General features: G+C 38.8%; 2 protein-coding genes across 3 annotated transcripts; one reads left to right on the top strand and one right to left on the bottom strand.

The window, feature by feature from the left end:
* Positions 1-1,156: 1,156 nt before the first annotated feature.
* On the top strand, positions 1,157-10,268 carry mrps7 (mitochondrial ribosomal protein S7). The gene is made up of 5 exons (XM_028818628.2): positions 1,157-1,285; positions 2,707-2,898; positions 8,580-8,643; positions 9,180-9,347; positions 9,578-10,268. Exons 1-5 carry the CDS (start codon positions 1,242-1,244, stop codon positions 9,794-9,796), a joined length of 687 nt encoding a protein of 228 aa, XP_028674461.1. The 5' UTR covers positions 1,157-1,241; the 3' UTR covers positions 9,797-10,268.
* A 1,655-nt stretch (positions 10,269-11,923) lies between these two features.
* On the bottom strand, positions 11,924-20,719 carry mif4gda (MIF4G domain containing a). Of its 2 annotated transcripts, XM_028818630.2 has the most exons (5): positions 20,454-20,699; positions 19,818-19,927; positions 17,469-17,624; positions 15,483-15,575; positions 11,931-12,451 (listed from the first exon to the last, which is right to left on the bottom strand). In XM_028818630.2, the coding sequence occupies exons 1-5, from the start codon at positions 20,533-20,535 to the stop codon at positions 12,224-12,226; spliced, it is 669 nt and encodes a 222-aa protein (XP_028674463.1). In that variant the 5' UTR covers positions 20,536-20,699; the 3' UTR covers positions 11,931-12,223. The 2 variants fall into 2 exon arrangements, with proteins under 2 accessions (XP_051792267.1, XP_028674463.1); XM_051936307.1 differs by lacking the exon at positions 17,469-17,624 and having other exon boundaries at positions 11,924-12,451; positions 20,454-20,719.
* Positions 20,720-26,975: the final 6,256 nt, after the last annotated feature.

Below are 26,975 nucleotides of genomic sequence, written 5' to 3'. Positions count from 1 at the left end.
CTATATAAGCTGAAATGCACTGGTTTATTGAATTTCCCCTGTGTGATTTATTAGATAGATAGATAGATAGATAGATAGATAGATAGATTAGTGAAATAGAGAAAAAGGTAGAAAGATAAAGTCATACACGGAGCTGCTGGAAAGGCTGCCACTCGCGGCGGCTCCTGAGTCATTCATATTGTGTGCATGTGTCCCTACTCACAGACAGTCCACGTCTAGGTTCACATTTGGGCAACACTCTTTACACCGGCGGGGCGTCTTCACCATGATGGGAAAGGTGATCAGAAGAAGCAGGTTTAAACCTAGTCAGATAGTGAAATGAATGTTACGATAAGCCCAACCCTGTTAAAGAAAATGGGATGTTATCATTGAGGTATAGCAGTACGTTCTTAAAAAATCAGCCTGTTCTGACAATTGTTTTGGTCTCATATTTGGGAACAGATACCAAGCTTGCTATTTGTTTTAGTAATTATTTAAATCTTTTTTTATATACCAGGGATGCAATTCTATTCCTTTCACCATTAGCTTAGACTGAACCCCTTCAATAAATGGAAGGATTGCTTTCTGATTACGTAAATCCAAAATGTGAAGAAAACAGGAGAGTAATTTGGAGTGCAATTTCAAAATAAATTAATTAATACAATAATCAGGTGGGTGACGTTTTCTTACCGCAGCTAAAAGGCTGGCCTATTTTAGATGGATTTATACAATATTGTTTTGGTGTGGTCTTGAATCTCTCTTTTTAAGATCCTTAATTTACGTTATTATGTATGGAAAATTTCACACTTTTAATTGTAAATTGCCCAAGAAGATATTTGATTTTACACAATTTAAAATGGAAATTGTTCATTATATGATTGTACTGTACTAAGAAATTCTGATGCTTATAATAGCATTAGATAAAGATTGTTAAATTATCTTAGATTTTATGTAGAATATATAAACATATCCACCTCAATTTATTTTATTTAGCTTAATCTTTTATGTTTGTGACATTTATAATGTGCTTCTGTATATGTATTTTTTCTCTTTGTCTATAATTATTATTAAATGTATTAATTGGAATCTGTCTGATGTCAGTTAAAAACACTTAGCACTGACACTAGGAAAGTGAATTCAAATTTCCCAAGTGAATTGTATTACGCTGTCACCTTGCGTCAGGTTCAGGTAGTAAAATTAATACTAACTATACGGCAGCGCACAGGGCACCAAAGTTGGGGTCCTTATTGAGCAATTCCAAGATGTCGGCATCCATAGGCAGGTTTCTCAGGCCGTGGTGTCCTGGGTAAGTACACGATCGTATCAGTAGTTATTAGCAAGTTTAGCTAGTGTTTTAGAGATGGGTTTAATACTCGTCCCAACCGAGCAGGTTCATGGGCCATTTTGATGCCCAGCGCTAGCGGTGCAAGTGAGTGAAGACGCAGCTCATATCCGAGCACGTATATCCTTACTGTTATGTGTTAGTCAGACGAGAGTTTAATGGATACGGATGTAAAACGTACAGCTTTGAAAAGCATACCGCTGCCACTATTTCCTTAGCAAGGTCTCCGACAAACCAAATGATGACAAACATTATGAACACGCCCGCCGAAAGGTTCATTCATCCTTTGCGGCAGGGATTGGCACCGGCTATTCGTGTCTCAGTGCTGGACAAGGGCATTAGAAATGAAAATTGAAATCATTGAATATGCTGGCCTCGAACATAAAACGTCGTCACAAAACCTTTGCGGAATATAAAGTATTCTCAAACTTTATTTTTTCCCTTTCCTCCAGGTTTACTGTGGTGAATTTAGCTGCAGGCGTGTTTTTATTCTGTGCCTCTTTTGGAAACGCCAATCGTATGAACTCAGAATATGTGACAAGTTGGTTGTGATAGCCTTTTTGATGGATGTTGAATCCTTAAAAAAAGCCCATGTTCGACTTTAAAGGCAGCGATTAAGTGCCGTGGGTCACGAATAGTTGGAGCACATCAGTTAAAGCACAGAGCTGTCAAATATCGTACTTGATGTATTGTATATATGTTGCTGCTTTTCTGTATACTTTGTTTAGGTTCAATATATATTCTACATTTTTAAAAAGTTGTTGTTATAGATATTATACTTTATTTGAGCCCAATGGAAAATAAAAATTTTACAGGAGCTCAAAAAAATAATCAACATAAAACTCGCACATGAAAACTTCTGCCTTGGATAACAGAGCTGCTGTGTCAGTTCATATTCTTAAAGGATTATTTAAAAAGGCAGGCCCAGGTGTGGGACCCCCTGGAGTTAGTAGCAAAGGAGAGAATTTAAAACAAAACCGAGTGTCATTATGAACAATGCTGCACATCCTCTCTGTGACACACTAACACAGAGGTCTTTCAGCCATCAGATTATTCAGTAGAAGTGTATGAAGAAACTTTAACTGGGGCTCCTTTATACCAATAACAATACACCTGCATAATCCCTTACTGGGAATGACTGTTGGTTTTTGTCTTTAGCCAAATCAGAAATTTTCTTTTTTTGGCTTTCATTCCTTTTAATCATTCTGCTGTATATTTGAATGGTATATGTTGTTTGTTACAATAATTATTTCTGTATTAATGAGCTACTATAAAAAGTTAATTTCCCCTCTGGGATGAAGATCTATCTATTACAGTATATAGTGCCTTGTGTATCTATCTAGCAGCAAATAAAACTGATTTCACAATGCAGATACCTGTTTTAGGATTTTGCAGGCCCGATGGAGTAAATACAATCCCTATTATTTGGAGCCTGTGGTGAGTAAAGAATACTTCAACACACCAGAGACTGAGCTGACTGATGAGCAGAAGGCAGAGCGGCAGCTGAAAACCACCCATCCTATCAAGGCTGCTCCTTCTAATCTTACCAGCTCTGTTTTCAGTGACCCCCTAGTCAGGTGAGAAAACAGATGGCAAACAATTTTTGCCTTGTTTGGTGCTTCTTTATAAAATGGTTACATATACTAATTTATCTTCTGTCAAATCAACAATTTCACATTATTATTTTTTAAACAAACCTACTTTGCACCTGGTCATCCATGTCTCCGGAAATATTAAAAAAAAAAAACTGGAGGTCACGTCTTAAGAACACAACCCCACCACTGGTCGTTTTACACCTGTCACTGAATTTATGACTAGTGTGTAAAGTCTCAGAGTTTAGTGTTCCTTCCAAATGGGCCTTCAGCTTGGTTGGAGCAGCGTGGGTTTTCCCAGGGTGCTCTGGTTTTTCTCCCACACCCTCAGCGACATGCTTGCCAAGATGAATGACAATTTTAAAATAGTCCAGTGGGAGTATTGGTGTGTGCGTGAATGAGTGCTATGATGTAGTGATGCCCTGTGCTGGTTGTTCCATTGCGCCCAATGCTGCTGGGAGAGGCTCTGGCCCCACCGTGATCCTGAATTACATTAGGTGTCTTTAAAATGTATGTATATGTCAAGTGGCCACTTTATTAGTTTCCTTAACTATTATCAAGTTCATGCTTAATTTGCCCCTTTAACTGGACATGCAGGTGTTTAAAATGCTGGCCCATTTCGACTCCAATGTTTTCTTTAGCTGTTCTGTTAGTTGGTTATGTAGATGTTTGATTAGATTGAAATCTGATGACTGGGAAGGCCACACATTAGGATTTGAAAATATTTACATGTGGTGACGCATTAAGCTGAATTTTCTGCCATATGGATTATTTTACTGAAAATCCCATTCACAGGTGGGTACACTGCTGTGATAAAGGGATGGACCAGACGGGCAATAAGTATCAGATACCTGGTGGCATACAAATGTTTCTTTGTTCATATAAAAAAAACTTAACGTGTGCCACGAAAATACAACCCCAGTCTGCATAGCTGATCACTATACCCTGGATCTTTCATCAATGTAAAACAGCAGGAACCTGAGACTCGTTGGACAAAGCAGGGGTTTTCCCAGTCCTTCAGTTGCTTACTGCAGCTACACTATTTTACGTTTGACAAGTGGACTGAGTTTGGGTGATTGACTCATAAAGATCAACCCTTACATGCTATGTGATTATGTTGTGAGTTCTAATGCACTTCTTTGACTTCACTGGAAATGGTAGCACATTAGAAAGCACAATATGTCCTTGTCATCGGTGTGGTTTGGAGGTCGATGACCCAAACCAAGTTTCACTTAACTTTTGATAGGAAAACACAGAACTCAAAGTTTTCTTGGAACTGCAACAGTGTTATGAATACTACAAATTATCTCAATATTGTGGCCTGTCCGGTGCAACACTTCACTACATTAGCTTTACTGAGTGGCAGATTTTTCAGTATACAGTCGTGGCCAAAAGTTTTGAGTATGACACAAGTATTGGTTTTCACAAAATTTGCTGCTTCAGTGTTCTTAGATCTTTTTGTCAGATTTTTTTACGATACGCTGAAGTATAATTAATTACATATATTAATTTATTACATATTTCATAAGTTTATGCAAAGTGGCAACATTTGCAGTATTGGCCCTTCTTTCTTTTTCAAGACCTCTGCAATTCTCCCTGGCATGTGGTCAGTCAGCTGCTGGGCCAAATGCTGATTGATGGCAGCCCATTCTTGCAGTTCTTGGAGTTTGTCAGAATTTATGGGTTTTTGTTTGTCCACCCGCCTCCTTAGGATTGACCACAAGTTCTCAATGGGATTAAGGTGTGGGGAGTTTCCTGGCCATGGACCCAAAATTTTAATGTTTTGTTCCCCGAGCCACTTTGATATCATCCATCCATCCATTTTCCAACCCGCTGAATCTGAACACAGGGTCATGGGGGGTCTGCTGGAGCCAATCCCAGCCAACACAGGGCACAAGGCAGGAACCAATCCCGGGCAGGGTGCCAACCCACCGCAGCACTTTGATATCACTTTTGCCTTATGGCCCAGTGCTCCATCATGCTGGAAAAGGAATTGCTCATCACCAAACTGTTCCTGGATGGTTGGGAGAAGTTGCTGTTGGAGGATGGTTTGGTCCCATTCTTTATTCATGGCTGTGTTCTTAGGCAAAATTTTGAGTGACCCCACTCCCTTGGCTGAGAAGTAACCCCGCCCATGAATGGTCTCAGGATGCTTTACTGTTAGCATGACACAGGACTGATGGTAGCGCTCACTTTTTCTTCTATGGGCAATCTTTTTTTCTGGATGCCCCAAACAATCGGAAAGGGGATTCATCAGAGGCCTGTTCTTTTTGCAGAATATCAGTCTGTCCCTGATGTTTTTCTTGGAGAGAAGTGGCTTGTTTGCTACCCTTCTTGACACCAGGCCATCCTCCAAAAGTCTTCACCTCACTGTGCGTGCAGATGCACTCGCACCTGCCTGCAGCCATTCCTGAGCAAGCACTGCACTGGTGGTGCCCCGATCCTGCAGCTGAATCAACTTTAGGAGATGGTGGTGCTGCTTGCTGGACTTTCTTTGGCGCCCTGAAACCTTCTTCACAACAGCAATGGAATTTTTTTTTTTTTTCTTTTGGGATTAAGTTCATTTTCACGGCAATGAGGGACTTTGCAATAATTCATCTGATCACTCTTCATAACATTCTGGGGTAATATGCAAGTTTCCATCATAAAAACTGAGGTAGCAAACTTTGTGAAAATGTGTCATTCTCAAAACTTCATGAGAAAAGTCTTAACTTGTCCTATCTCCGCCAATTCCTCCAGTGAGATGTGGTGATTTTGTTATTTGGGTTGATGTTTCATTGGCAGCTATTTTGCAACAACTATGGGAAACTTTGGGAGTTGACAATGGTCCTGCCTCCATGTGTTACATTCAGGCTGTTCTAAGTGCAAATGGAGGATCAGAATGTGTGAGCCTAATAAAGATTCCATTTTGTCTGTTAACTTTCATATTACAACATTAGTTTGTGTTATTTTAATCCATGGGTGGGCAAAGTCATTCCTGGAGGGCCGCAGTGGCTGCAGGTTTTTGCTCCAACTCGGTTGCTTAATTAGAAAACAATCCTTGCCAATAATTCAATTTCATGGCTTGTTGGTGTTCTAACTCTGCCATATCAGGCCATTCTCATATCTTAGATTTTTATTTTTCCTTTCTAGGGATATCATCAAGCCTAAAATGAATGACTAATACTCAAGTCTTTTACTTTTTTCTCTTCACATTCCTCCCAAGTATTTAATTAAACCAAATAATAGCTCACAACAAATACACACAGCTGTAAATGGAAACAAGCTAAATGGAGAAATGCTGCTTTGTTTTGTCATTTGAATCTTATTGCTAATAAAAAGCCATTAAAAACTAAGAACAGCTGTTAAGACTAAAATAAGCAATAAGGGTTTAAAATCTTAATGAGACAAATAAAATGAAGCACAAGTATTACTTGAGCAATAAATGATTCTTATTAAGCAACTGGGTTGGAACAAAAACCTGCAGCCACTGATGCCCCCCAGGAATGACTTTGCCCACCTCTGTTTTAGTCAGTTCTCTGAGGCAGGATCGGCGTTCAGGACTTTGAATATTCAATGGTTATTTGGGTTGGGAGCAACACAAGGATGAAAAAATGAGTAGTGCTGAGAAATTTTTTTTCTTTGCCCACCAAAGCAGGACCATGTAAGAAGAGGCATGTTTGTCGCGGATGTGAATTGCTGAATGCAGCGTCTAAAACAGTTTGCGAGGGGTATTCCATGGGATCCTTAAAACAATCCTTTAAATCTGAGGTTAAAACACAATAAAGGCAGCAGTCTTTAAAAACCAATAAGCCCTGTGCCTCTGTTTCATTAGCGTCTCACCTGCTTCACCGCCCTGCAACAGTCGAGACGCTCTCTCAGCAGCTGACCTTCTCTGTGCCTGACTCCACTATAGGCTGCAACAAAATTATGAAAGTACAGGCGCATTTTTTCACACAAGCTGTGTGTGTGTGTGTGTGGGTGTTAGTTAGTTGCACGAAGGATTTCAAGATGTAATATGCACAAGCGGTAACACTGCAAAAGCAGCCCAAACCAGAAAAGATGGCTGGCAAAAAGTGGCCAACAAATTAAACGCGTGTGCATTGTATTTACTGAAAGCAGCGTTACGGATTTTGCAAATGTTCATTTTTTTTCCCCTCGGTATGCAGCGTGTAAAACAGTTTGTTGCGGATAATTTGCCTTTTACTATTACACAAAGACAATTTCCTGTTAATACTTCGTTACATTGATATAGCGGTGTTCTCAGTATTCAAAGCGCTATCCACACAGGGAGGAACCAGGAAGCGAAACCACAATCTTCCACAGTCTCCTTATTGCAAAGCAGCAGCACTACTACAGCGCCACAAGGCAGTTAAAGAATACAGCGGGCTCGATTTTCTTATCACTTCTGTTTACAGAGATCGCTACACCTTAATCTACAAGTACTGACAGTTATCCCTTCCGACGAAGTAACTTTCACCAGCGTGGCCTTCTTTCTCACAGACGATCCCGGTTTCAGTCACGGACTGACTGCTCTCTCCAGAGGTCTATCTTTTCATTCACTCACAGTGGTATCCACAAACCCACCCCATTTGGACAACGGTGTCGTTCAGGAAGTGTTCACCCATCAATACCTAATTATGCAGCGTATGCTACGCCACGGGTTGGCTAGTTGTTTAAATTCATTTTTTACAAAGCAAACACAGGATTTTAGATATTTTAGCAAGTTTTGTGTCTGTAGAGGTTCTTACAGTTGACGATGTGCATGGGAGTAAAAACAATGCTGTTTTTCTCCGATTGTTCAGTTTGGCTGGGTAGACAGCTCTTGGAAGACTTGTGGTTATTCCAAACTTCTTCCATTTAAGAATTATGGACACTGGGGAACTTTTCATGTTGTAGAAAATTCCTTATAGCCTCCCCCATATCCATACCTTGACACAATCCTGTCCCTAAGCTCTGCAGGCAATTCCTTCAACCTCATGGCCAGGTTTTCTGCTCTGGTGCACTGCTATAAGACAGGTGTGTGTGTTTCCTAATCGCATCCAGTCAATTGAAGCGATCAGAAGTGGACTCTAAACCTGGTGCAGAAACATCTCAATGATGATCAATCGCATGAGATGCACCCTGAGCCAGATGTCTAGTGTCATAGCAATAGGGTTTGAACACTTGTGGCAATGTGATATCTAAGTTATTACTACATTTGGGAAAAATTAAAACCCTGTTTACATTTTGTCACTCTGGGGTATTGGGTGCTGCTAGATGAGAAAATTTAAAAACTTTTCAGTATAAGGCTGCAACATAACAGTGTGACAAAAGTGAAGTGGCCAGAATACTTTCAGAATGTAATGTAGCCTTACTGATCACAGTATACCTCACAGTGACTGTCATTTGTTTCTCTGCATTCCTCTCAGTACTACTTTGAACAACAGTGCATTCCATTATGTTGTAATAAATCACCAGTTACATAATTGAATAAAAAGTCTATTTTATCACAAAAAATCAAGAGCATAAGCAGCAAAAGATTTGGAGAAAAGAATGTATCAAGTATAGGTGGCTACAAAATTCCTGAGACTGCATCTTTTATATGGAGCATGTATGCAGGGACATACCTTGAAGAAACTGTAAAAATACAGTAAAACTGTAAATTGTTGTAAACCAGGAAATTAACTTTTTCTTCTCCTCCACAGTAAATTTATTAATATGATGATGAAAGATGGGAACAAAGTATTGGCCAGGAGCATCATGACACAAGTAAGTGTAAAGCCTGTTATAAAATCCTATATTTCCATGCCTGAGGATTCCAAGAGTCTCACCTTGTTACCTTTTTAAGGTTTCCTTCACCTTCACATTAATCACCTTAACTACAAACTTGTAGAGAGAGTAATATGGGGTACAAAGAGACTAGGGGAAGGCATATTACCATTTCTGTGTTTCCCATCAGGCTGGTGGAGTTTATGGGTCTTTGTTGGCTTGGTCCTCCTAGGGTGGTTTACTTCTTCACACCTAGTCATCAAAAATCCAAACCCACCAACTACAGTACAATACAGAACTCATGGAGTCAAGATCTATCCTGGTAGCACACGGAGCACAAGACGGCAACCAATCATTAATTTGTATGCTAGTTCATTGTGCCATCTGCAACACATTTATTTCAGTTGGCTCAGGAAATGGGATTTATGCTTGTATTTAAAATATGCACAAATATTTTTCCTCCTGTATTAAGACATCTTTGCAAAGCTTATTAGTTCAGGGTTTAGTATTTATACTATGTTTTTTTTTTCCCCTAGACATTAGAGAATATAAAGAGAAAGCAAGTGGAAAAATATCATAAAGCTCCTCCTTCTGAGAAGGATGGGATCGAGTGTAATCCATACACAATATTTCACCAGGCATTGGAAAACTGTAAACCAGTTATTGGCTTAACCTCCATTCAGAGGGGAGGGAAAAACTATCAGGTAAGGGAGTTTTTTTTTCTTCTTTTCTGTCAAATAATATGTTTGGAAATAAGAGGAAAGGCTTGATTAGTCTCCGGTTTATCATGTAATCTTCAGTTGGAGAAAGGGAGAGAAGAGCCCACTGTAGAGCTTCTCTATATACATTAAAAATAAAGGGCTTGTTATGGCCATGGCAAGTTCTTTAACCTTATCATTTGACACTTTTTTTTTTCATTGTTTCACCTCTCTAGGTACCCACACCCTTGACAGACAGCCGTCGAAGATTCCTGGCCATGAAGTGGCTTATTACAGAATGCCGTGAAAACAAACATCGGCGAACACACATGTACGAAAAGCTGTCCCAGGAATTACTTAGTGCTTTGGTCAATGAAGGCAATGTCATCAAAAGAAAGCATGACCTGCACAAGATGGCTGAAGCAAACCGAGCCTTTGCCCATTACCGCTGGTGATAACAGCAGTTTGTTTGAACACTGACTTTGATGCGGAAGCGCTTACTGACTTTAAACATAAACAAATCCTACTCTGCCACAGGGCTGCTAGGTGGAATGTCCACCAGTGAATGGTGTGTCCGCTGAAGAAAATAATTAATATACAAGTCTGTGGAGGTTAATTTGCTTATCAAGGTGGCTGTGATGTACACTGTACCATCTAAATAAACACAATGGTCATTTTTATGCTTTGTTTATATTTTTTTGTGTTAAATTGAGATTACCAGTATTCAATTAGAAAAATATAAAAATGAGCAAAGTTAAATATTGGTAAAGAGAAAATGGGTTGTATCTAAGAAAAACATAGCTCTGTCCAGATGTTTAAATTAGTACACCTATAAAACAATGCTTTTCATGGGACTGTCCACAGTAGTTTTTATAAATGCCACTGTAAATTCTCTTTAGCTAATAAACACAATGGTCTTGTAAAGTTGCATCTGGTCAAAAATTTATTTATAACCATATTTTTATAATAAAGTACAAAATAATTTATTAAATCTAAAGCTTAACATACACTTCTATTCAAACTGATCAAGAAAATCCAATAAACACTTCAATATAAATCAATGTATTTAATATACAACAAATACACCCTTTCCATTCAACCTGGAGGGTACCATGTCTCAGACTATAAAATAAAAACTATTTACAGCATGCTTGTCACACAAGCTCCTTATATAAACAAGTGCCAGCATATGGCAGTATTTTTAAAACAGTTTAAAGGCTGGCAGCAAATTGATGAAATTGGAAAAGTGAAAGTATGATTGATTGAATTGTTAGATAAAAAACATTGATGCTCATTCACCTTATTAGGTCAAGGTTATGCCTACTGGTTTAGGATTAATCGGAATGGAATGTAAAATTGCAAAACTTTTACTTGGCTTTTTATTTTTATTGCTTTTTAGATGGATGTTCCTATTGAGGACCTAACATCATTTAGCATTTTTTTTACAAACAGTGGGAATGTTAAAGAGAACTGTTTTGGGGATGAATGGCACAGTATTGTGAGATGTACACAGGTTGCAGTGGAAGAGCTTTTTTGAGAATGCAGAACTGTTCTCCCTGAAAATAAGTCCGTTTTAATTTCGGAGCTCTCAGAACAAGCCAACTTCACCGTAAAAAAAAATATTTTTTTTTTAGCACCAAGAGTGAAATTTACAGCCCTTACTGTAGAGAAAAGCCAAGCAAAATGACACCTTTTATTGGCTAACTAGAAAGATTACAATATGCAAGCTTTCGAGGCAACTCAGGCCCCTTCTTCAGGCAAGATGTAATACAGAAACTGAAGTTTCCTATGTTTATATACACACTCTAGGACAAGAAACAACATTGGTAAACCTTTAAATGAGAGATTTTGTATGTAAAAAATTAATAGATTCATTCAGGCTAGGGTTAATTTAGCGAGAGAGAAAAGAACAATGTATTGTCAAGATCTCTGGATAAGATAACTGTCCAACAAAGTCTTTTGAAGTTTGTAATGAGTTTTTCAAAACAATGTGGGTCTGTAGACAGGTTGTCTGTCATTCTGAGAGATGTAAACAATCCTCATATCTGGCCATAAAACTCTTGTCTTTATTCAATCCATGTTGTAAAGTATTAAATTTTAGCATGAGTTAACTTCAAAACACAGCAAGAGAGAAAAGAATGGGAAGTTAACTCATGCTAAAATTTAATACTTTACAACATGGATTGAATAAAGACAAGAGTTTTATGGCCAGATATGAGGATTGTTTACATCTCTCAGAATGACAGACAACCTGTCTACAGACCCACATTGTTTTGAAAAACTCATTACAAACTTCAAAAGACTTTGTTGGACAGTTATCTTATCCAGAGATCTTGACAATACATTGTTCTTTTCTCTCTCGCTAAATTAACCCTAGCCTGAATGAATCTATTAATTTTTTACATACAAAATCTCTCATTTAAAGGTTTACCAATGTTGTTTCTTGTCCTAGAGTGTGTATATAAACATAGGAAACTTCAGTTTCTGTATTACATCTTGCCTGAAGAAGGGGCCTGAGTTGCCTCGAAAGCTTGCATATTGTAATCTTTCTAGTTAGCCAATAAAAGGTGTCATTTTGCTTGGCTTTTCTCTACATTCATAATGGCTAACACGGTACAACACCCTAGTACTACAGCCCTTACTGGAAATTAAAAATTGTCTTTACTAAAGAATCCAAATCACTCGAGGGGAAAAAAATCCTTAAACATTTTGCTACAGCAGCAGAAGCAACTGTGTTAGCCATTTGCAGATTACAATCTGAAAAATCAAACCTTAACTTCACTTGTATGCAAGTGATTTTTTTTCCCCAGAAAAAATGTATGCCACGTACAATTTATACCTCATGATTAGCCCAGCTGCTGTTCACAATTATGAAAACCTACTCAGTCTGTTACTTCGCTGTAATAGTACTTCTGTGCAGAATCACTGAGCCGCCAACCACTGGCTCGAAATTCCAAAATCTCCAGTAGAAGCAAGCGAGCCAACGAACTCAACTCGTTGTGCAAAAAGAAGCCATCTCGAAGAAGAAAGAAAAGCTCATCCATGCGTTGCACATTCATCTTTTCCAGCTGATCTCCAATGCGGTGCAACTGCATGACCAAACAATCCACCTTTAATGAAACATGGCAAGTATTAGAATGGGGGACCTTCACAACCAAATTCAAGACTTAAAGAAAAAGCAGCGCCACGTGTGCATCCCCAAGCTAAATCGGTCTTTTTAAGCATAAAAAGAACAGAAGAATCTTAGTTTTGCTTGGCTACTAAAATAAGTTTGTTTCTAGCAGGCAGGAGATAGGTTGTTTGCTATTTGATACAACTTACAGTACATTTTTACTGTCTAATTAAGACAACTAGACACAAAGTGTGAGACTGACTCCTAAAAATATCCATCCATTCATCCATTTTCAAACCTTATCAAAGTTTCATATATCCATAAAAGGTGCAGTATAAATGTAACTGATGTGTGTAAAATACATTGAAAGCATCTACTTCTCTGCAGCTCATGACCATTAAGGTTTTAACATTCTACTATAGTTAAGAATGTATAAAAATTCTAAGTAGACCCTATTACTCGCATTTGCTACTATGGTACGATGAACAGATCTCATGACTTAGATGAATTACGGTTGAAGAGCTTTTCTGGGAACTTCCAAGGATAAAAAGTCTGTTCAACCTACTAATGCTTCATAAAGCAGCAAGGTTGATTGGATACCTTTTTCTATTGTTCATGGAACAACACTGAAGTTACTTTCCAGGACTACCCCTTACCTTTAATCAATAAACTTTAAAGTTTCACATCTTTTAATAACATATTTAAAAAAAAAAATGGTTTCCTTAAATAATAACAGATTTTTGGTCTAAGCCAAGATTATTTTTCCCATTTTTGTGAAGAATGACAAAAGAGTCTTTTGTACAAATAGGAGATTTATTTTCCATGCACTTCCTGGTTTATGATGTCAGAGGCAGATTTCAAAGCTAATTTGGTTGAAGGTGAATGATATTCCAGGAACAACATTTAAGTTTTTGTTGTTCCGGAAACAACACTGAGAATATCAAATTCACCTGAGAGACTAGAGGCAGCAAGATGCAACATCAAACATTTTGACTGTTAAAGCCATTCACAGATTCAGAATGTAAAACATCTACAGTCGTGGCCAAAAGTTTGGAGAATGACACAAGTATTGTTTTTCATAAAGTTTGCTGCTTCAGTGTTTTTAAGATCTTTTTGTCAGATGTTTCTATGGTAACTGAAGTATAATTATAAGCATTTCATATGTTTCAAAGGCTTTTATTGTAATTACATTAAGTTTATGTAGTATTGTGTTAGCCATTATGGATGTAGTGAGAAGTCAAGCAAAATGACACCTTTTATTGGCTAACTAAAAAGATTACAATATGAAAGCTATCGAGGCAACTCAGGCCCCTTCTTCAGGCAAGATATAATCAGCCAATAAAAGGTGTCATTTTGCTTGACTTCTCACTACATTAAGTTTATGCAAAGAGTCAATATTTACAGTGTTAGCCCTTCTTTCTTTTTCAAGACCTAGGCAATTCACCCTGGCAAGCTGTCAATCAACCTTTGGGCCAAATCCTGACTGATGGCATCCCATTCTTGCATAATCAATGCTTGGATCACTGAAATGATGTCAGCAGGTCCTTTTGTGGCAGGGCTGAAATGCAGTGGAAATGTTTTTTTTGGGGGGGGGATTCCGTTCATTTTCATGGCAAAGAGGGACTTGGCAATTAATCGCAATTCATCTGATTACTCTTCATAACATTCTGGATTATATGCAAATTGCTACCATAAAAAATGAGGCAGCAAACTTTGTGAAAATAAATATTTGTGTCATTCCCAAAACTTTTGGCCATGACTGCACATTATCATCAAATCACATGGCTATAAATGCCAATTTAAGACATCAAAAAGAATTCATTAGAAGAAGTCAAAAAGGGGCATTATGTGTGGGCTGAGGTGTTTGAATGTCTTATTACAAATAAACGTTAACAGTGCAAAAAAGGTAATATGGTCAGATGAGTAATCCTTCACCTTTTGTCACCAAGCAAAATTTGTACATTTGTGGCACATGATAAATTAGACCTAAAGGCCAGAATGTTAGTTTCCCACAGTGAAAGGTTCTGGTGCCTCTTGTTATGGTGTAGGGTAGTGTGACTACATTTTCTTAGCAGCCCAAGTAAATGACTTTGAATACAAAGCAGGTCTGAATAATCATACTCAGCATATGGTGAGGTATTTCTATTCTTATGGAAAAAGAATCTTCCAAGGCATGAGTGGGCAAACAATAGTCTGATGTGCAGGACAATGATTTAAATTATATACTATGCTCATCTCTCATTAGATCATAACCAGGTAGGGTATATGAATAGCAGTGATAGCATTTTGTACAACCTTCTTAAAAACTCCAAGTACAGTAATGAAATTAATCATGCTGTATCCTTCCAATACTGCTGCAGACACTTGCAGATATGAAGGAAGCTGTTTTAATAGATTATTCAGGCTAGTGTTGTCACAATACCAGAATTTTGCTGTCAATACAAATAACAGTGAGATTTTACAATACTGGATGCCTTTCGATACCATTGAAAAAACAGAAATCTCATTCAATGGCTTTTTATTAAAGTAACTCTAGTATTCAAGTGAAAAATACTGTGCCTTTTTTTCCTGTAATATAACAACAGCTTTAAAATACTGCCATATTCATAAAGCAGTTACCTAAGTACAATTTAACTAAAGTAGTATTGGCATTCATAAATATCAAAATGCAATGCAGGGCTTGAACTTTAATATGTGGCTGGGATGGACATTACCCCCAGTGTAACAAATGGGGGGATTTCAGCATAGGGTTTATAAAAAAAAAATGATACATCATGAATTACCCGATTTATCTTAGCATGAGCACATTTTATATTTATTCTCGGATGTTTTTTCTGCAGTCTCACGAAAAATGTGTTCTTGTGATATCCCTAATACTGGACAAAAATCAAGGTGCAATGAAGATGTTATTGTGGAACATTTTACAATTTATCTGTTTCCATATATATATTTTTTAAAATGGACCTACTCTAAAGTCATGAACCAAAAGACCCAAGGAAAAAAAAAATGGCTTCAATTAGAATGTTTACCTCTTCCTCATTATGAAGAGAGTCCGGCTGGCTCAATCGGAATAGGCAGTCATATACCGGGCTCACCAGGGCCATCATGGGCATGTTGTTTACCTAAAGAGACAGTATGTATCAGAACATATTCTGCATCCTTCAATAAAGGTTTTCTTACATAAAACAAAATGTGTTTGCTAAAAGGAGTGGAACACAGAAATCCTGGCTTGTTCAACAGAGAAAAAAAACCCACTGACCTACTATATAGAAGTACCAGAATCTGTTGCTATGCTTACACTCACTTCTTCAATTTCTATATAAATACTGTATTGAGGGGAAGAGAAAAGAGTACTTATGGGTATTTCATAGAGGCAAGGAGGTAATAGACAGAAGTTCAACACTTGTTTAAGGTGGTCCCAGAGGGCAAGAAGGCATTGTTTAGATTTCTGTTTGTATTGTGACAGAGAGATAGATCGAATTTCACCTTTCTTAGGAGGGAAATTTGGCTTTTTACAGAAGCTCGATATGTAAATAATTACGTAAATATTATTAACAAACAAGAAATACTAAAGAGAGGAGAAAACAGACATGGCTAAAGATAAATAGAGCAGTCAATGCCCGGGATTGGTTCCTGCCTTGTGCCCTGTGTTGGCTGGGATTGGCTCCAGCAGACCCCCGTGACCCTGTGTTCGGATTCAGCGGGTTAAAAAATGGATGGATGGACAGAGAGGCATTACAACAATGCATTTCTGTTGGTATAAAGGAGCCCCATTAGCTTTACTTGTGGCACTTCTACATAAAAATTCTTTGTCTGAAAGTACTCAATAATAGAGAAGAATGAGAAATATGTCTATATCGCCCATCTTAACAACATAAACTATTTAACAACTAAGAAATCACATCTGAGGTCAAAACCAAAGTCTTCAGCAGGCTAACATGTTAGGACAGGAAAAGAAGCAGAAGTCCCAGATACACAACTGCACAAGAAGAACAGAACATCACAGTGTATAGTTTGAGAAACAGATGTCTTACAGGTCTTCATCTATCTGCTTTCTTAAACATAAGCCAAACACCAGTGCAATTTATAAGTTAGAAGACAAGGTTGTAATGGACAAAGAACACAGATATTGGATGGTGGATGTTTTGGTGATTCCATAAATTTGCCCATTTTAACATTTTCCTTTTATCTGCCCATTTCAGATGCGACTTTGAAAGCTTCTGTTTAAGGCCAACACCCCAGGGTCGTCTTTTCGCTGTTGCAGATGGTACAGATACTTGTCACATATTGAAACCAGTCGCCAAATGAGCATTTGTGTATCTGGGCCTTCCACTTTTTTAACTAGCCTGGAATCAGATCAGTTTACCCTCTTCTAGTGAACACCGCTGCATGAAATCTCTGACTTTTTCTGGCAATCTGTCACATGAAATAATCGTGATTTTGCAAAACAATAAACTGAAGCGTTTCTGAGAAAGCTGATGAATTTTGGGGAAGAAGCAGTACCTTGTAACCAAAGAAAAGACAACTGACTTGCTTTGTTGAACATAATAGCATGTTTTGGCTGTGTTAACACAAAGGTTTCTCTAATAACCAATTAGCATTTAAACATGTTGATTATTGCTTAATGGATGCTGTTAATGGGGCTTTGCAGTTATAGGAGACTAAAATTACAAGCCAGCGATTTCAAGAATTAATAGCTACTTGAAACTTCACATAAACTCAGTTTAATGGTACTTTGGTGAAAAAAGCATCCATTTCTATCAAAGGTTTTAAAAAGTTTAGTGATTCTAAACTTTTGATTGCTAGTATATACTGTACTCACATGATAGATTGAACTATAAAGCAAGTTATTAAAAGGATTTGGCCTTACTATAGGATTTACAAATCTATAGCCTTAATGTAAATTAGCTATTTCCTAATCAATGACTCAATATCCTTCCTGATAATTTGCAGGTTGTTACTTTACCAGTTTTCCACCAGCACTGAATTATGCAATGACCATTAAAAGATTGTACCTTGAGGTAGTCAAAGATATTGCAGATGAAGGTGACATAGCAGACCCACTCCTGAACAGAACGGCTCCGGGTTTCCTCCCGTGTCTTATACTCTTGCTGGAGTCGGTTGAGGAGGTTCCGCCGAAACACGTTTGAGCCAGCTTGCCTGCCCTCTGCCTGCCCAAGGATTGTGACAGAAGTTTCAGGCATTTTGTTGAGATTCTCATACAATTGCAGACAATGTCTTTTAGTACTTGGAGCACGGAGACCCCATCAATTGCTTGTACAGTTAGGTCCATAAATATTTGGACAGAGACAACTTATTTCTAATTTTGGTTCTGTACATTATCACAATGAATTTTAAATGAAACAACTCAGATGCAGTTGAAGTGCAGACTTTCAGCTTTAATTCAGTGGGGTGAACAAAACGATTGCATAAAAATGTGAGGCAACTAAAGCATTTTTTTAACACAATCCCTTCATTTCAGGGGCTCAAAAGTAATTGGACAATTGACTCAAAGGCTATTTCATGGGCAGGTGTGGGCAAGTCCGTCGTTATGTCATTATCAATTAAGCAGATAAAAGGCCTGGAGTTGATTTGAGGTGTGGTGCTTGCATGTGGAAGATTTTGCTGTGAACAGACAACATGCGGTCAAAGGAGCTCTCCATGCAGGTGAAAGAAGCCAACCTTAAGCTGCGAAAACAGAAAAAACCCATCCGAGGAATTGCTACAATATTACGAGTGGCAAAATCTACAGTTTGGTACATCCTGAGAAAGAAAGCAAGCACTGGTGAACTCAGCAACGCAAAAAGACCTGGACGTCCACGGAAGACAACAGTGGTGGATGATTGCAGAATCATTTCCATGGTGAAGAGAAACCCCTTCACAACAGCCAACCAAGTGAACAACACTCTCCAGGGGGTAGGCATATCGATATCCAAGACTACCATAAAGAGAAGACTGCATGAAAGTAAATACAGAGGGTGCACTGCAAGGTGCAAGCCACTCATAAGCCTCAAGAATAGAAAGGCTAGATTGGACTTTGCTAAAGAACATCTAAAAAAGCCAGCACACTTCTGGAAAAACATTCTTTGGACAGATGAAACCAAGATCAACCTCTACCAGAATGATGGCAAGAAAAAAGTATGGAGAAGACGTGGAACAGCTCATCATCCAAAGCATAGCACATCATCTGTAAAACACGGTGGAGGCAGTGTGATGGCTTGGGCGTGCATGGCTGCCAGTGGCACTGGGACACTAGTGTTTATTGATGATGTGACACAGGAAAGAAGCAGCCGAATGAATTCTGAGGTGTTCAGAGACATACTGTCTGCTCAAATCCAGCTAAATGCAGTCAAATTGATGGGGAGGCGTTTCATGATACAGATGGACAATGACCCAAAACATACAGCCAAAGCAACCCAGGAGTTTATTAAAGCAAAGAAGTGGAAAATTCTTGAATGGCCAAGTCAGTCACCTGATCTTAACCCAATTGAGCATGCATTTCACTTGTTGAAGACTAAACTTCAGACAGAAAGGCCCACAAACAAACAGCAACTGAAAGCCGCTGCAGTAAAGGCCTGGCAGAGCATTAAAAAGGAGGAAACCCAGCATCTGGTGATGTCCAGGAGTTCAAGACTTCAGGCTGTCATTGCCAGCAAAGGGTTTTCAACCAAGTATTAGAAACGAACATTTTATTTCCAGTTATTTAATTTGACCAATTACTTTTGAGCCCCTGAAATGAAGGGATTGTGTTAAAAAAATGCTTTAGTTGCCTCACATTTTTATGCAATCGTTTTGTTCATCCCACTGAATTAAAGCTGAAAGTCTGCACTTCAACTGCATCTGAGTTGTTTCATCTAAAATTCATTGTGGTAATGTACAGAACCAAAATTAGAAAAAAGTTGTCTCTGTCCAAATATTTATGGACCTAACTGTATATGTTATTACACACCCTTCAGTGTGGAACTATAAACTATTGGTTGTTTAAACCTTAAGCAAACTAGAATATAACCACAAAAAGACAATTCAATCAGTGTTTTGGATTAAAAATTGCAAACATAACCTTCCTCTTGCTATCCACCATTTGTGCTTTCACTTATGGGTTTGACGGGAACTTAAGCCTGTCTTGAAAGCGTTGTATACAAACCAGGAACTAACCCTAAATAGAACCTCACACTGTATGTCATATGCAAACACACAGTTCAGGCCAATTTGCCTAATATGTAACTTTGCCTAATTTGGATGTGAGAGGAAACCAAAATACCCACCTAGACAGCTGCCAGTTCAGGAGGCAATATATAGCAAATATACCCTATATAGCAAATTTCATGCTGTTTGTAAAATTACCACATCACAGGCAAGATTACCTGAACAATGGTATAGCATATCCTACCAGCTTCCTTGCTGAAGACCTGATCTTTAAGAGACTGGTCGACAATCAAATTGGCCACTTTCTCAAGATCTACAGAGGATGGATCTGTGAAGGCAAGTCGCAAAATTAATCTTCTATTTTCCACAGTGAACTATGTGATTTTTAAACTGCATTTGTGTTAAATTTACACAGTAACAAGTAGAATGATGCCTACCTTTTATAAGCAAGGTATTATGAATGATCACTTTCTCATTACCAGAAAACTCCAATAATTTTGATGCTTTTTTTGGTACATAGCACTTGTGAATACAAGAGTCCATGATAATCACAAAACAGCAAACTTCATCAACTGCTCTTATAACAGAACACCTTAATGACATACAGATGGCTACTTTCAACAGTGCAAGTTGAGAGATAATACCAATAAATTTTCAGATATCTTGTAAATATTAAAAAAATAAAACTTCTGTTAGTGTTAAAAAAAACCAAAAAAACACAGACATCAAAATGTCATTAGTGAAAAAAAAAATCGCAGGTTTAAATATGACCATCTTTTTCTTCTAATTACTTTTCAAATTAACTTTATTAAAGACTTCATGGGGAACAGAATGTGTTCCCTTGTTCGACTAACCTTTTAAAGCTGTTTTCAGGAGCTGCTGTGTTTTAGCATCAAAGGACTGAATCTTGTACTCCTCTTTTGTGGTGTTGTCCATGGTTTATCAGCAATGTGTGGAATGCTCTGACAGACAGATCCTGAATAAAATGAGAAAACGACGACTCAGCAGAGACAGGGAAACTATCCATACGGCCCGTAAGTTAAGCCAAATGATTGTAGTGACACTGTGCAACAAAATGATGTTATACTGAAAAAAGAACACAACATAAAATGAACAACACAAACACAACCTTTAGTCATTCCTCTTCAGAAAGCTTACATGCTGACCCTTTATCTAAATGCACCCCTGCCAGAATTACCCTCACTTCCTATGCTCTCTGATCAAATGGCGTATAAACAAAAGTTCACTACTTGAGAAAACTTTACTTTTGTCATCTTCCAGTACAGTAATCCCTCCTCCATCGCGGGGGTTGCATTCCAGAGCCACCCGCGAAATAGGAAAATCCGCGAAGTAGAAACCATATGTTTATATGGTTATTTTTAGAATGCCATGCTTGGGTCACAGATTTGGGCAGAAACACAGGAGGTTGTAGAGAGACAGGAACGTTATTCAAACACTGCAAACAAACATTTGTCTCTTTTTCAAAAGTTTAAACTGTGCTCCATGACAAGACAGAGATGACAGTTCTGTCTCACAATTAAAAGAATGCAAACATATCTTCCTTTTCAAAGGAGTGCAAAGCAAGCAGTCAAAAAAAAAATCAATAGGGCTTTTTGGCTTTTATGTATGCGAAGCACCGCTGGTACAAAGCTGTTGAAGGCGGCAGCTCACACCCCCTCTGTCAGGAGCAGGAAGAGAGAGAGAGAGAGAGAGAGAGAGAGAGACAGAGAAAAACAAAGTCAAAAATCAATACGTGCCCTTTGAGCTTTTAAGTATGTGAAGCACCGTGCAGCATGTCCTTCAGGAAGCAGCTGCACACAGCCCCCCTGCTCACACCCCCCTACGTCAGCGCAAGAGAGAGAGAGAGAGAGAGAGAGAGAGAGAGAGAGAAAGTAAGTTGGGTAGCTTCTCAGCCATCTGCCAATAGCGTCCCTTGTATGAAATCAACTGGGCAAACCAACTGAGGAAGCATGTACCAGAAATTAAAAGACCCATTGTCCGCAGAAACCCGCGAAGCAGCGAAAAATCCGCGATATATATTTAAATATGCTTACATATAAAATCCGCGATGGAGTGAAGCCGCGAAAGGCGAAGCGCGATATAGCGAGAGATCACTGTATTGTCACTCAGCTGCTTCAATGCATCTACCCACAAAGTGCACAATTCACTTAACTGAAAGAAAACTTGGTGGCACATAGTATCACCACAGATTTGTAAATTTTGTATTACAGTTTCTGTTCTCAGAAATGTTATGCATGAAAATAAATGGTAAAACAAGCTTTCTGTAATATAATGTGTGTTTTAAATTAAATGCATTTGGATGTGTGTACAGTAACTTCAGCAAGCAAATAGGAAATTTGCTGTATAAATCAAATATTTAATTCAAAAGTGCCAAGCTACTCATTTTTTCCTTAGAGTCAAGTGTTTCTGATGAAGCACAGTTAATCATACAGTTAGTGGAAATTACATTCAGCAGCACTCACTGGAACAGCTGGCATCTCACAAAAACCACACACTGATGCAGCTCCTGTCATCAGATGGGAGGAAACATGAAGAGTCATCAGTTAGGATGGCCTTAACAGAAGCATGCAGGCCTATTGGCTATTACAAAGGGATTACTAAAGATTAAATTTAAGCATAGGGTGGCCTGGTTGACGCCACCAGGATAAACAATTTCTATTTGGAATCCAATGCATGGGTAGTTATTTAAGGGGATCGCAAACCTTCAGTGTAAGGCATGCAGAAAGGTGGCAGGAGGAGTTTTGAAAAGTATTTTTTGAAACAGCCTTTAATGGAACAATATTTTTATTATAAAATCAATATGGTGATACAACACAAGATAACAAACTACAAGCAGGATCGCAGCTGCTTAAGTCACTCAAGACAGCTATGGTAACTCCAGAAGAAGGAAATTTAATACAAGCATAGACGGATATCTGCATGGGGCCTTGCAAGCTACAGAGGCCACAAAATTAATCTGGGTTAATAAAAAAAAATAAATAAAAAAAAAAACTGTTTTTTTTTTCCAAAGAAATGACTGACCAATGAATTCCTCTTTAACCCGTTTCCTGTTATTCCCGAGACAACTAGTCCATCGTTAGTCGCACGCACACCGTCATCCCCGAGATTACATGTTTCTGTTGACCTTCAGGCAATGACGGAGGGCGGCTGTTGGCCAGCACTTGTGGTAACAGGAAAGCTAATTACAGGTTGTCGGAGCAGAAAGTGTATGTAGAAGAAAGTAATTAGTCATGTTATAATAGTGACAGCTCTTTAGCAATAACTAGAGACAGCTTTCTACACTATATTGCCAAAAGTAATGGGACACCCCTCCAAATCATTGAATTCAGGTCTTCCAATCACCTCCATGGCCACAGGTGTATAACATCAAGCACCTTGGCATGCAGACTGCGCCTACAAACATTTGTGACAGAATGGGTCGCTTTCAGGAGCTCAGTGAATTCAAGCGTGGTACCGCAATAGGATGCCACCTGTGCAATAAGTCCATTCGTGAAATTTCCTCGCTACTAAATATTCCATGGTCAACTGTTACTGGTATTAAAACAAAGTGGAAGCATTTACATTTACATTATTTAGCAGACGCTCTTATCCAGAGCGACTTACAACAGTATTTGTTAGGTTTTTTTTGGTTTTTTTTTTCGCATACCCCTTGGGGTCAGAGCGCAGGGTCAGCCATTGTACAGCGCCCCTGGAGCAATTACAGGTTAAGGGCCTTGCTCAATGGCCCAGCAGAGTAGGATCTCTCTTTTGGCAGTGACGGGGATTCGAACCGGCAACCTTCGGGATACCAGCGCAGATCCTTAGCCTCAGAGCCACCACACCGCCCAATTGGGAACAGCACGTAAAAAAGCCACGTAAAATCACAGAGAGGGGACAACGCATGCTGAAGTGCACAGTGTGCAGAAATCGGCAACTTCCTGCACAGTCAATAGCTACAGACCTCCAAAAGCTCAGGAACAGTGCGTAGAGAGCTTCATGGAATGGGTTTCCATGGCTGAACAGCTGCATCCAAGCCTTACATCACCAAGTGCAACGCAAAGTGCCGGATGCAGTGGTGTAAAGCACACCAGCACTGGGCTTGAGAGCAGTGGAGACGTGTTCTCTGGAGTAACGAATCACACTTCTCTGTCTGGCAAGAAATGGACGAGTCTGGGTTTGGCTGTTCCCCGGAGAGCAGTACTTGCCTGACTGCACTGTGCCAAGTGTAAAGTTTGGTGGAGGGGGGGATTATGTTGTGGAGCTGTTTTTCAGTGGTTGGGCTTGGCCCCTTAATTCCAGTGAAAGGAACTCTTAATGCTTTAGGATACAAAGCCATTTTGGACAATTTCATGCTCCCAACTTTGTGGGAACAGTTTGGAGATGGCCCCATCCTGTTCCAACATGACTGTGCACCAGTGCACAAAGCAAGGTGTATAAAGAAATGGATGAGCGACTTTGGTGTGGAAAAACTTGACTGGCCTGCACAGAGCCCTGACATCAACCCGATACAACACCTTTGGGATGAATTAGAGCAGAGACTATAAGCGAGTAGGGCTGCAACTAATGATTATTTTGGTATTCGACTAATCGTTCCTTTTTTTTTTTCTCCAATTAGTCACGATTATTTCATGCTTGACTATTTTGAAGCCTGTGATCTGTGGTTGCACATTCTGTTCTGGGCTCCAGTGCATGTCTTGCCTCATCTGCTCATGTCTGTCCACCTGTGTATGTCACCCTGAGTCTCTGCATTAACACGATTAAAATGAATAATAATCAAATTAAAATAACAACCAGTGAAACATATGAATTTGAAAATAATCAGATGGTTTTATATTAGTGTAACCATCACAATAAAAAAAATACATTAAACGATATAAACTAAAGTGCACGTAGTCTTTAAACAAAAAAAGTGCATTTAACTTAACCAAAAAATACATAGTTAAAACAGAAACGTTTTTCATATTTTAGTAATAAATGACAAAATGTAGACATAAAATATATAATGTGTAAAGCCTGAAGTGCAAAGATCAAATAAACACTTTCACAAAAGGTTCAAGGATGATACAGTAGCTTCCGTGGCGCAGTGGTAGGAATTGCTGACTTATAATCAAGAGTCCCGGGTTCGATCCTGACTGCCTTGTATATATACCGTTTTGAGTAGTGAGTTGCTCTTATTGTTAATATTATACAATAAACACATACATTTGATTTGTGCCTGTAACAGCCACTGTAAATGTAGTGTACTTGTAAAAGTTACCTTTTTTTCCACTTTTATTCTCTCAGTCACGATCACGATACATAGTACCGCCCCCCCCCCCAGGGATCTGACGCTGTTACTTTTTATCTGAAACTAGGAATAACTGTAGATGTGAGTGGTGTTTCAAGACAATCAACTGGAAATTCTCTGATCTGGATGGATAAAAGCTGACACACAAACGCTGGCAAATCTGCCTTCTTCGTATCTCATTGTCACTTGATTTTTTTTAATTTAACTTTATTGTGTGTTCCTGCTTACACTGAATTAGTATGCACCTTATGGCTCGTGATGTCAATGCCACACTGACAAAAAAAACAGAGACATAGGTATATGAGATATTTGGAATTATTCATTTTATGACCATATAGTACATTTCGGAAAACATTGTGGCACGGATGCAACATTATTCATATTCATTCGCGTACCTTCTTGCGGCTGTAATCAGTGACCGCGTTTTTTTTTTTTATTCCCCCGACCTTGTCCAGTCTGCACAAGACTCCAGAACATGCAGAGGAAAGAAGGTTCCTCTGCAAGATGAGCCATCAATGCTCTTCTTTTCTCAGTGGACCCCGCACATGCCTTGCACAGTACATATGTTTTGATCACCGCCAGGTCAAGCTTGTTATAACACAAGCAACCGGCCACCTGCGTGCTCCTGCTAGCACTGAATAAGTTCACGCCTTCTGGTGTCGGCGCGCAGCACCGGGGGAAAAAAAAAAAAAAAAAAAAAAAGAAAGAAAGAGACAAATACATGTGACATATTCATATTACCTGAATAGTACCAATCACAAAACATCATCACACTAATGCAATATTATTTGAAAATAAACAGATTGGGTGTAAATTTGTTACTTGTAAAAGTTAGCTTTTTTCATTTTCTGTCTCATTCACGCTCTTCCTCCCCTCCTGATCTGACCCTAACTAACTAACAGCGCCAGCATAAATTCTCAAGAGATGGCAGCATCACAGCTCCAGGATGCTTGCGTTTCAGATGCTCATGCATCGCGGTGGTGCTGCCGTGAAAAGAAATCTCCGCTTTGCATAATCTGCATTCAACTTTTTTTTATCTTTTTCGGTGAAGTGGTCCCACACTTTAGAAAGTTTCTGTCTCAATTTTTTTCCATCTCCTTCCCCCTCCTCTATCCGACTCACCATTGCAACCACGTTTATTTTCCTCTACATTCTTCTTCTCCTCAGACGTTCTTTCTTAGGACTGTGTGCAGTCTTGACAAACAATAACAAATGATACTGACCCCAGATGTTCATTTAGTGCATTGCAGTTACAAAAACCAATGTGGTCCTTTGTGACTGGAGCCTCTGAAGGTTCTGTTTATGACGCGTCGACAATAAAAAATCTGTGTCAACAATTTTTTGTAGTCAATGTCGTCAATTACATCGTCTAATCATTGCAGCCCTATAAGCAAGACAGGCCTTCTTGTCCAACATGGTCAAAATTCCCATCAAAACACTCCTACACCTTGTGGAAAGCCTTCCCAGAAGAGTTGAAGGTGTTATAGCTGCAAAGGGTGAGACAACTCCTTATTATAGCTTATGTATTAAGAATGGGATGTCATTAAAGTTCACGTGTATGTAAAGGCAGGCGTCCAATACTTTTGGCCATATAGTGCATGTTCTAGAGATAGAGAAGCAAATGAAGGTAATGATTTTGTATAAACAGTAAACTAAGATGCCACTTCTGAATGTGTGTGGTGTAACAAGAGCTTTGGGCAACTTTCAAAGCTGTCGTTCACTGATCTCCAGGGAGCTGGGCACAATTATCATGTACAGATTACCCCCTGGAGAATTATAGTCAGGTAGTAAGTGACAGAACGTTTGTTGCAAGTTTGAATGAGGTGAACTGACATTCACAGCAACTCATCAAGCACCACACACAGAAATCAAATTACAGGGTGCACATGTAGTCCAATGCCAGTTATGAAGAGCTGTAGGCTCTCTCTCAGCATATTGTGTATAATAATTCAAAAGCTTGAGTCTAAAATATACTGATCAACAAAACTTTTACATGATACGCCTTACGGAGCATCCTGGGTATGCACAGCGATTTAAAAATGTTTTAGCTAACCTTTCAGGTGTTTGCCATTTTGACAACAACAATCAC

Source organism: Erpetoichthys calabaricus, chromosome 14 (genome assembly GCF_900747795.2).
Source record: "Erpetoichthys calabaricus chromosome 14, fErpCal1.3, whole genome shotgun sequence".
In the NCBI taxonomy this organism is placed as follows: Eukaryota; Metazoa; Chordata; class Cladistia; order Polypteriformes; family Polypteridae; genus Erpetoichthys; species Erpetoichthys calabaricus.
This window is presented reverse-complemented; position numbering and strand designations above follow the sequence as displayed.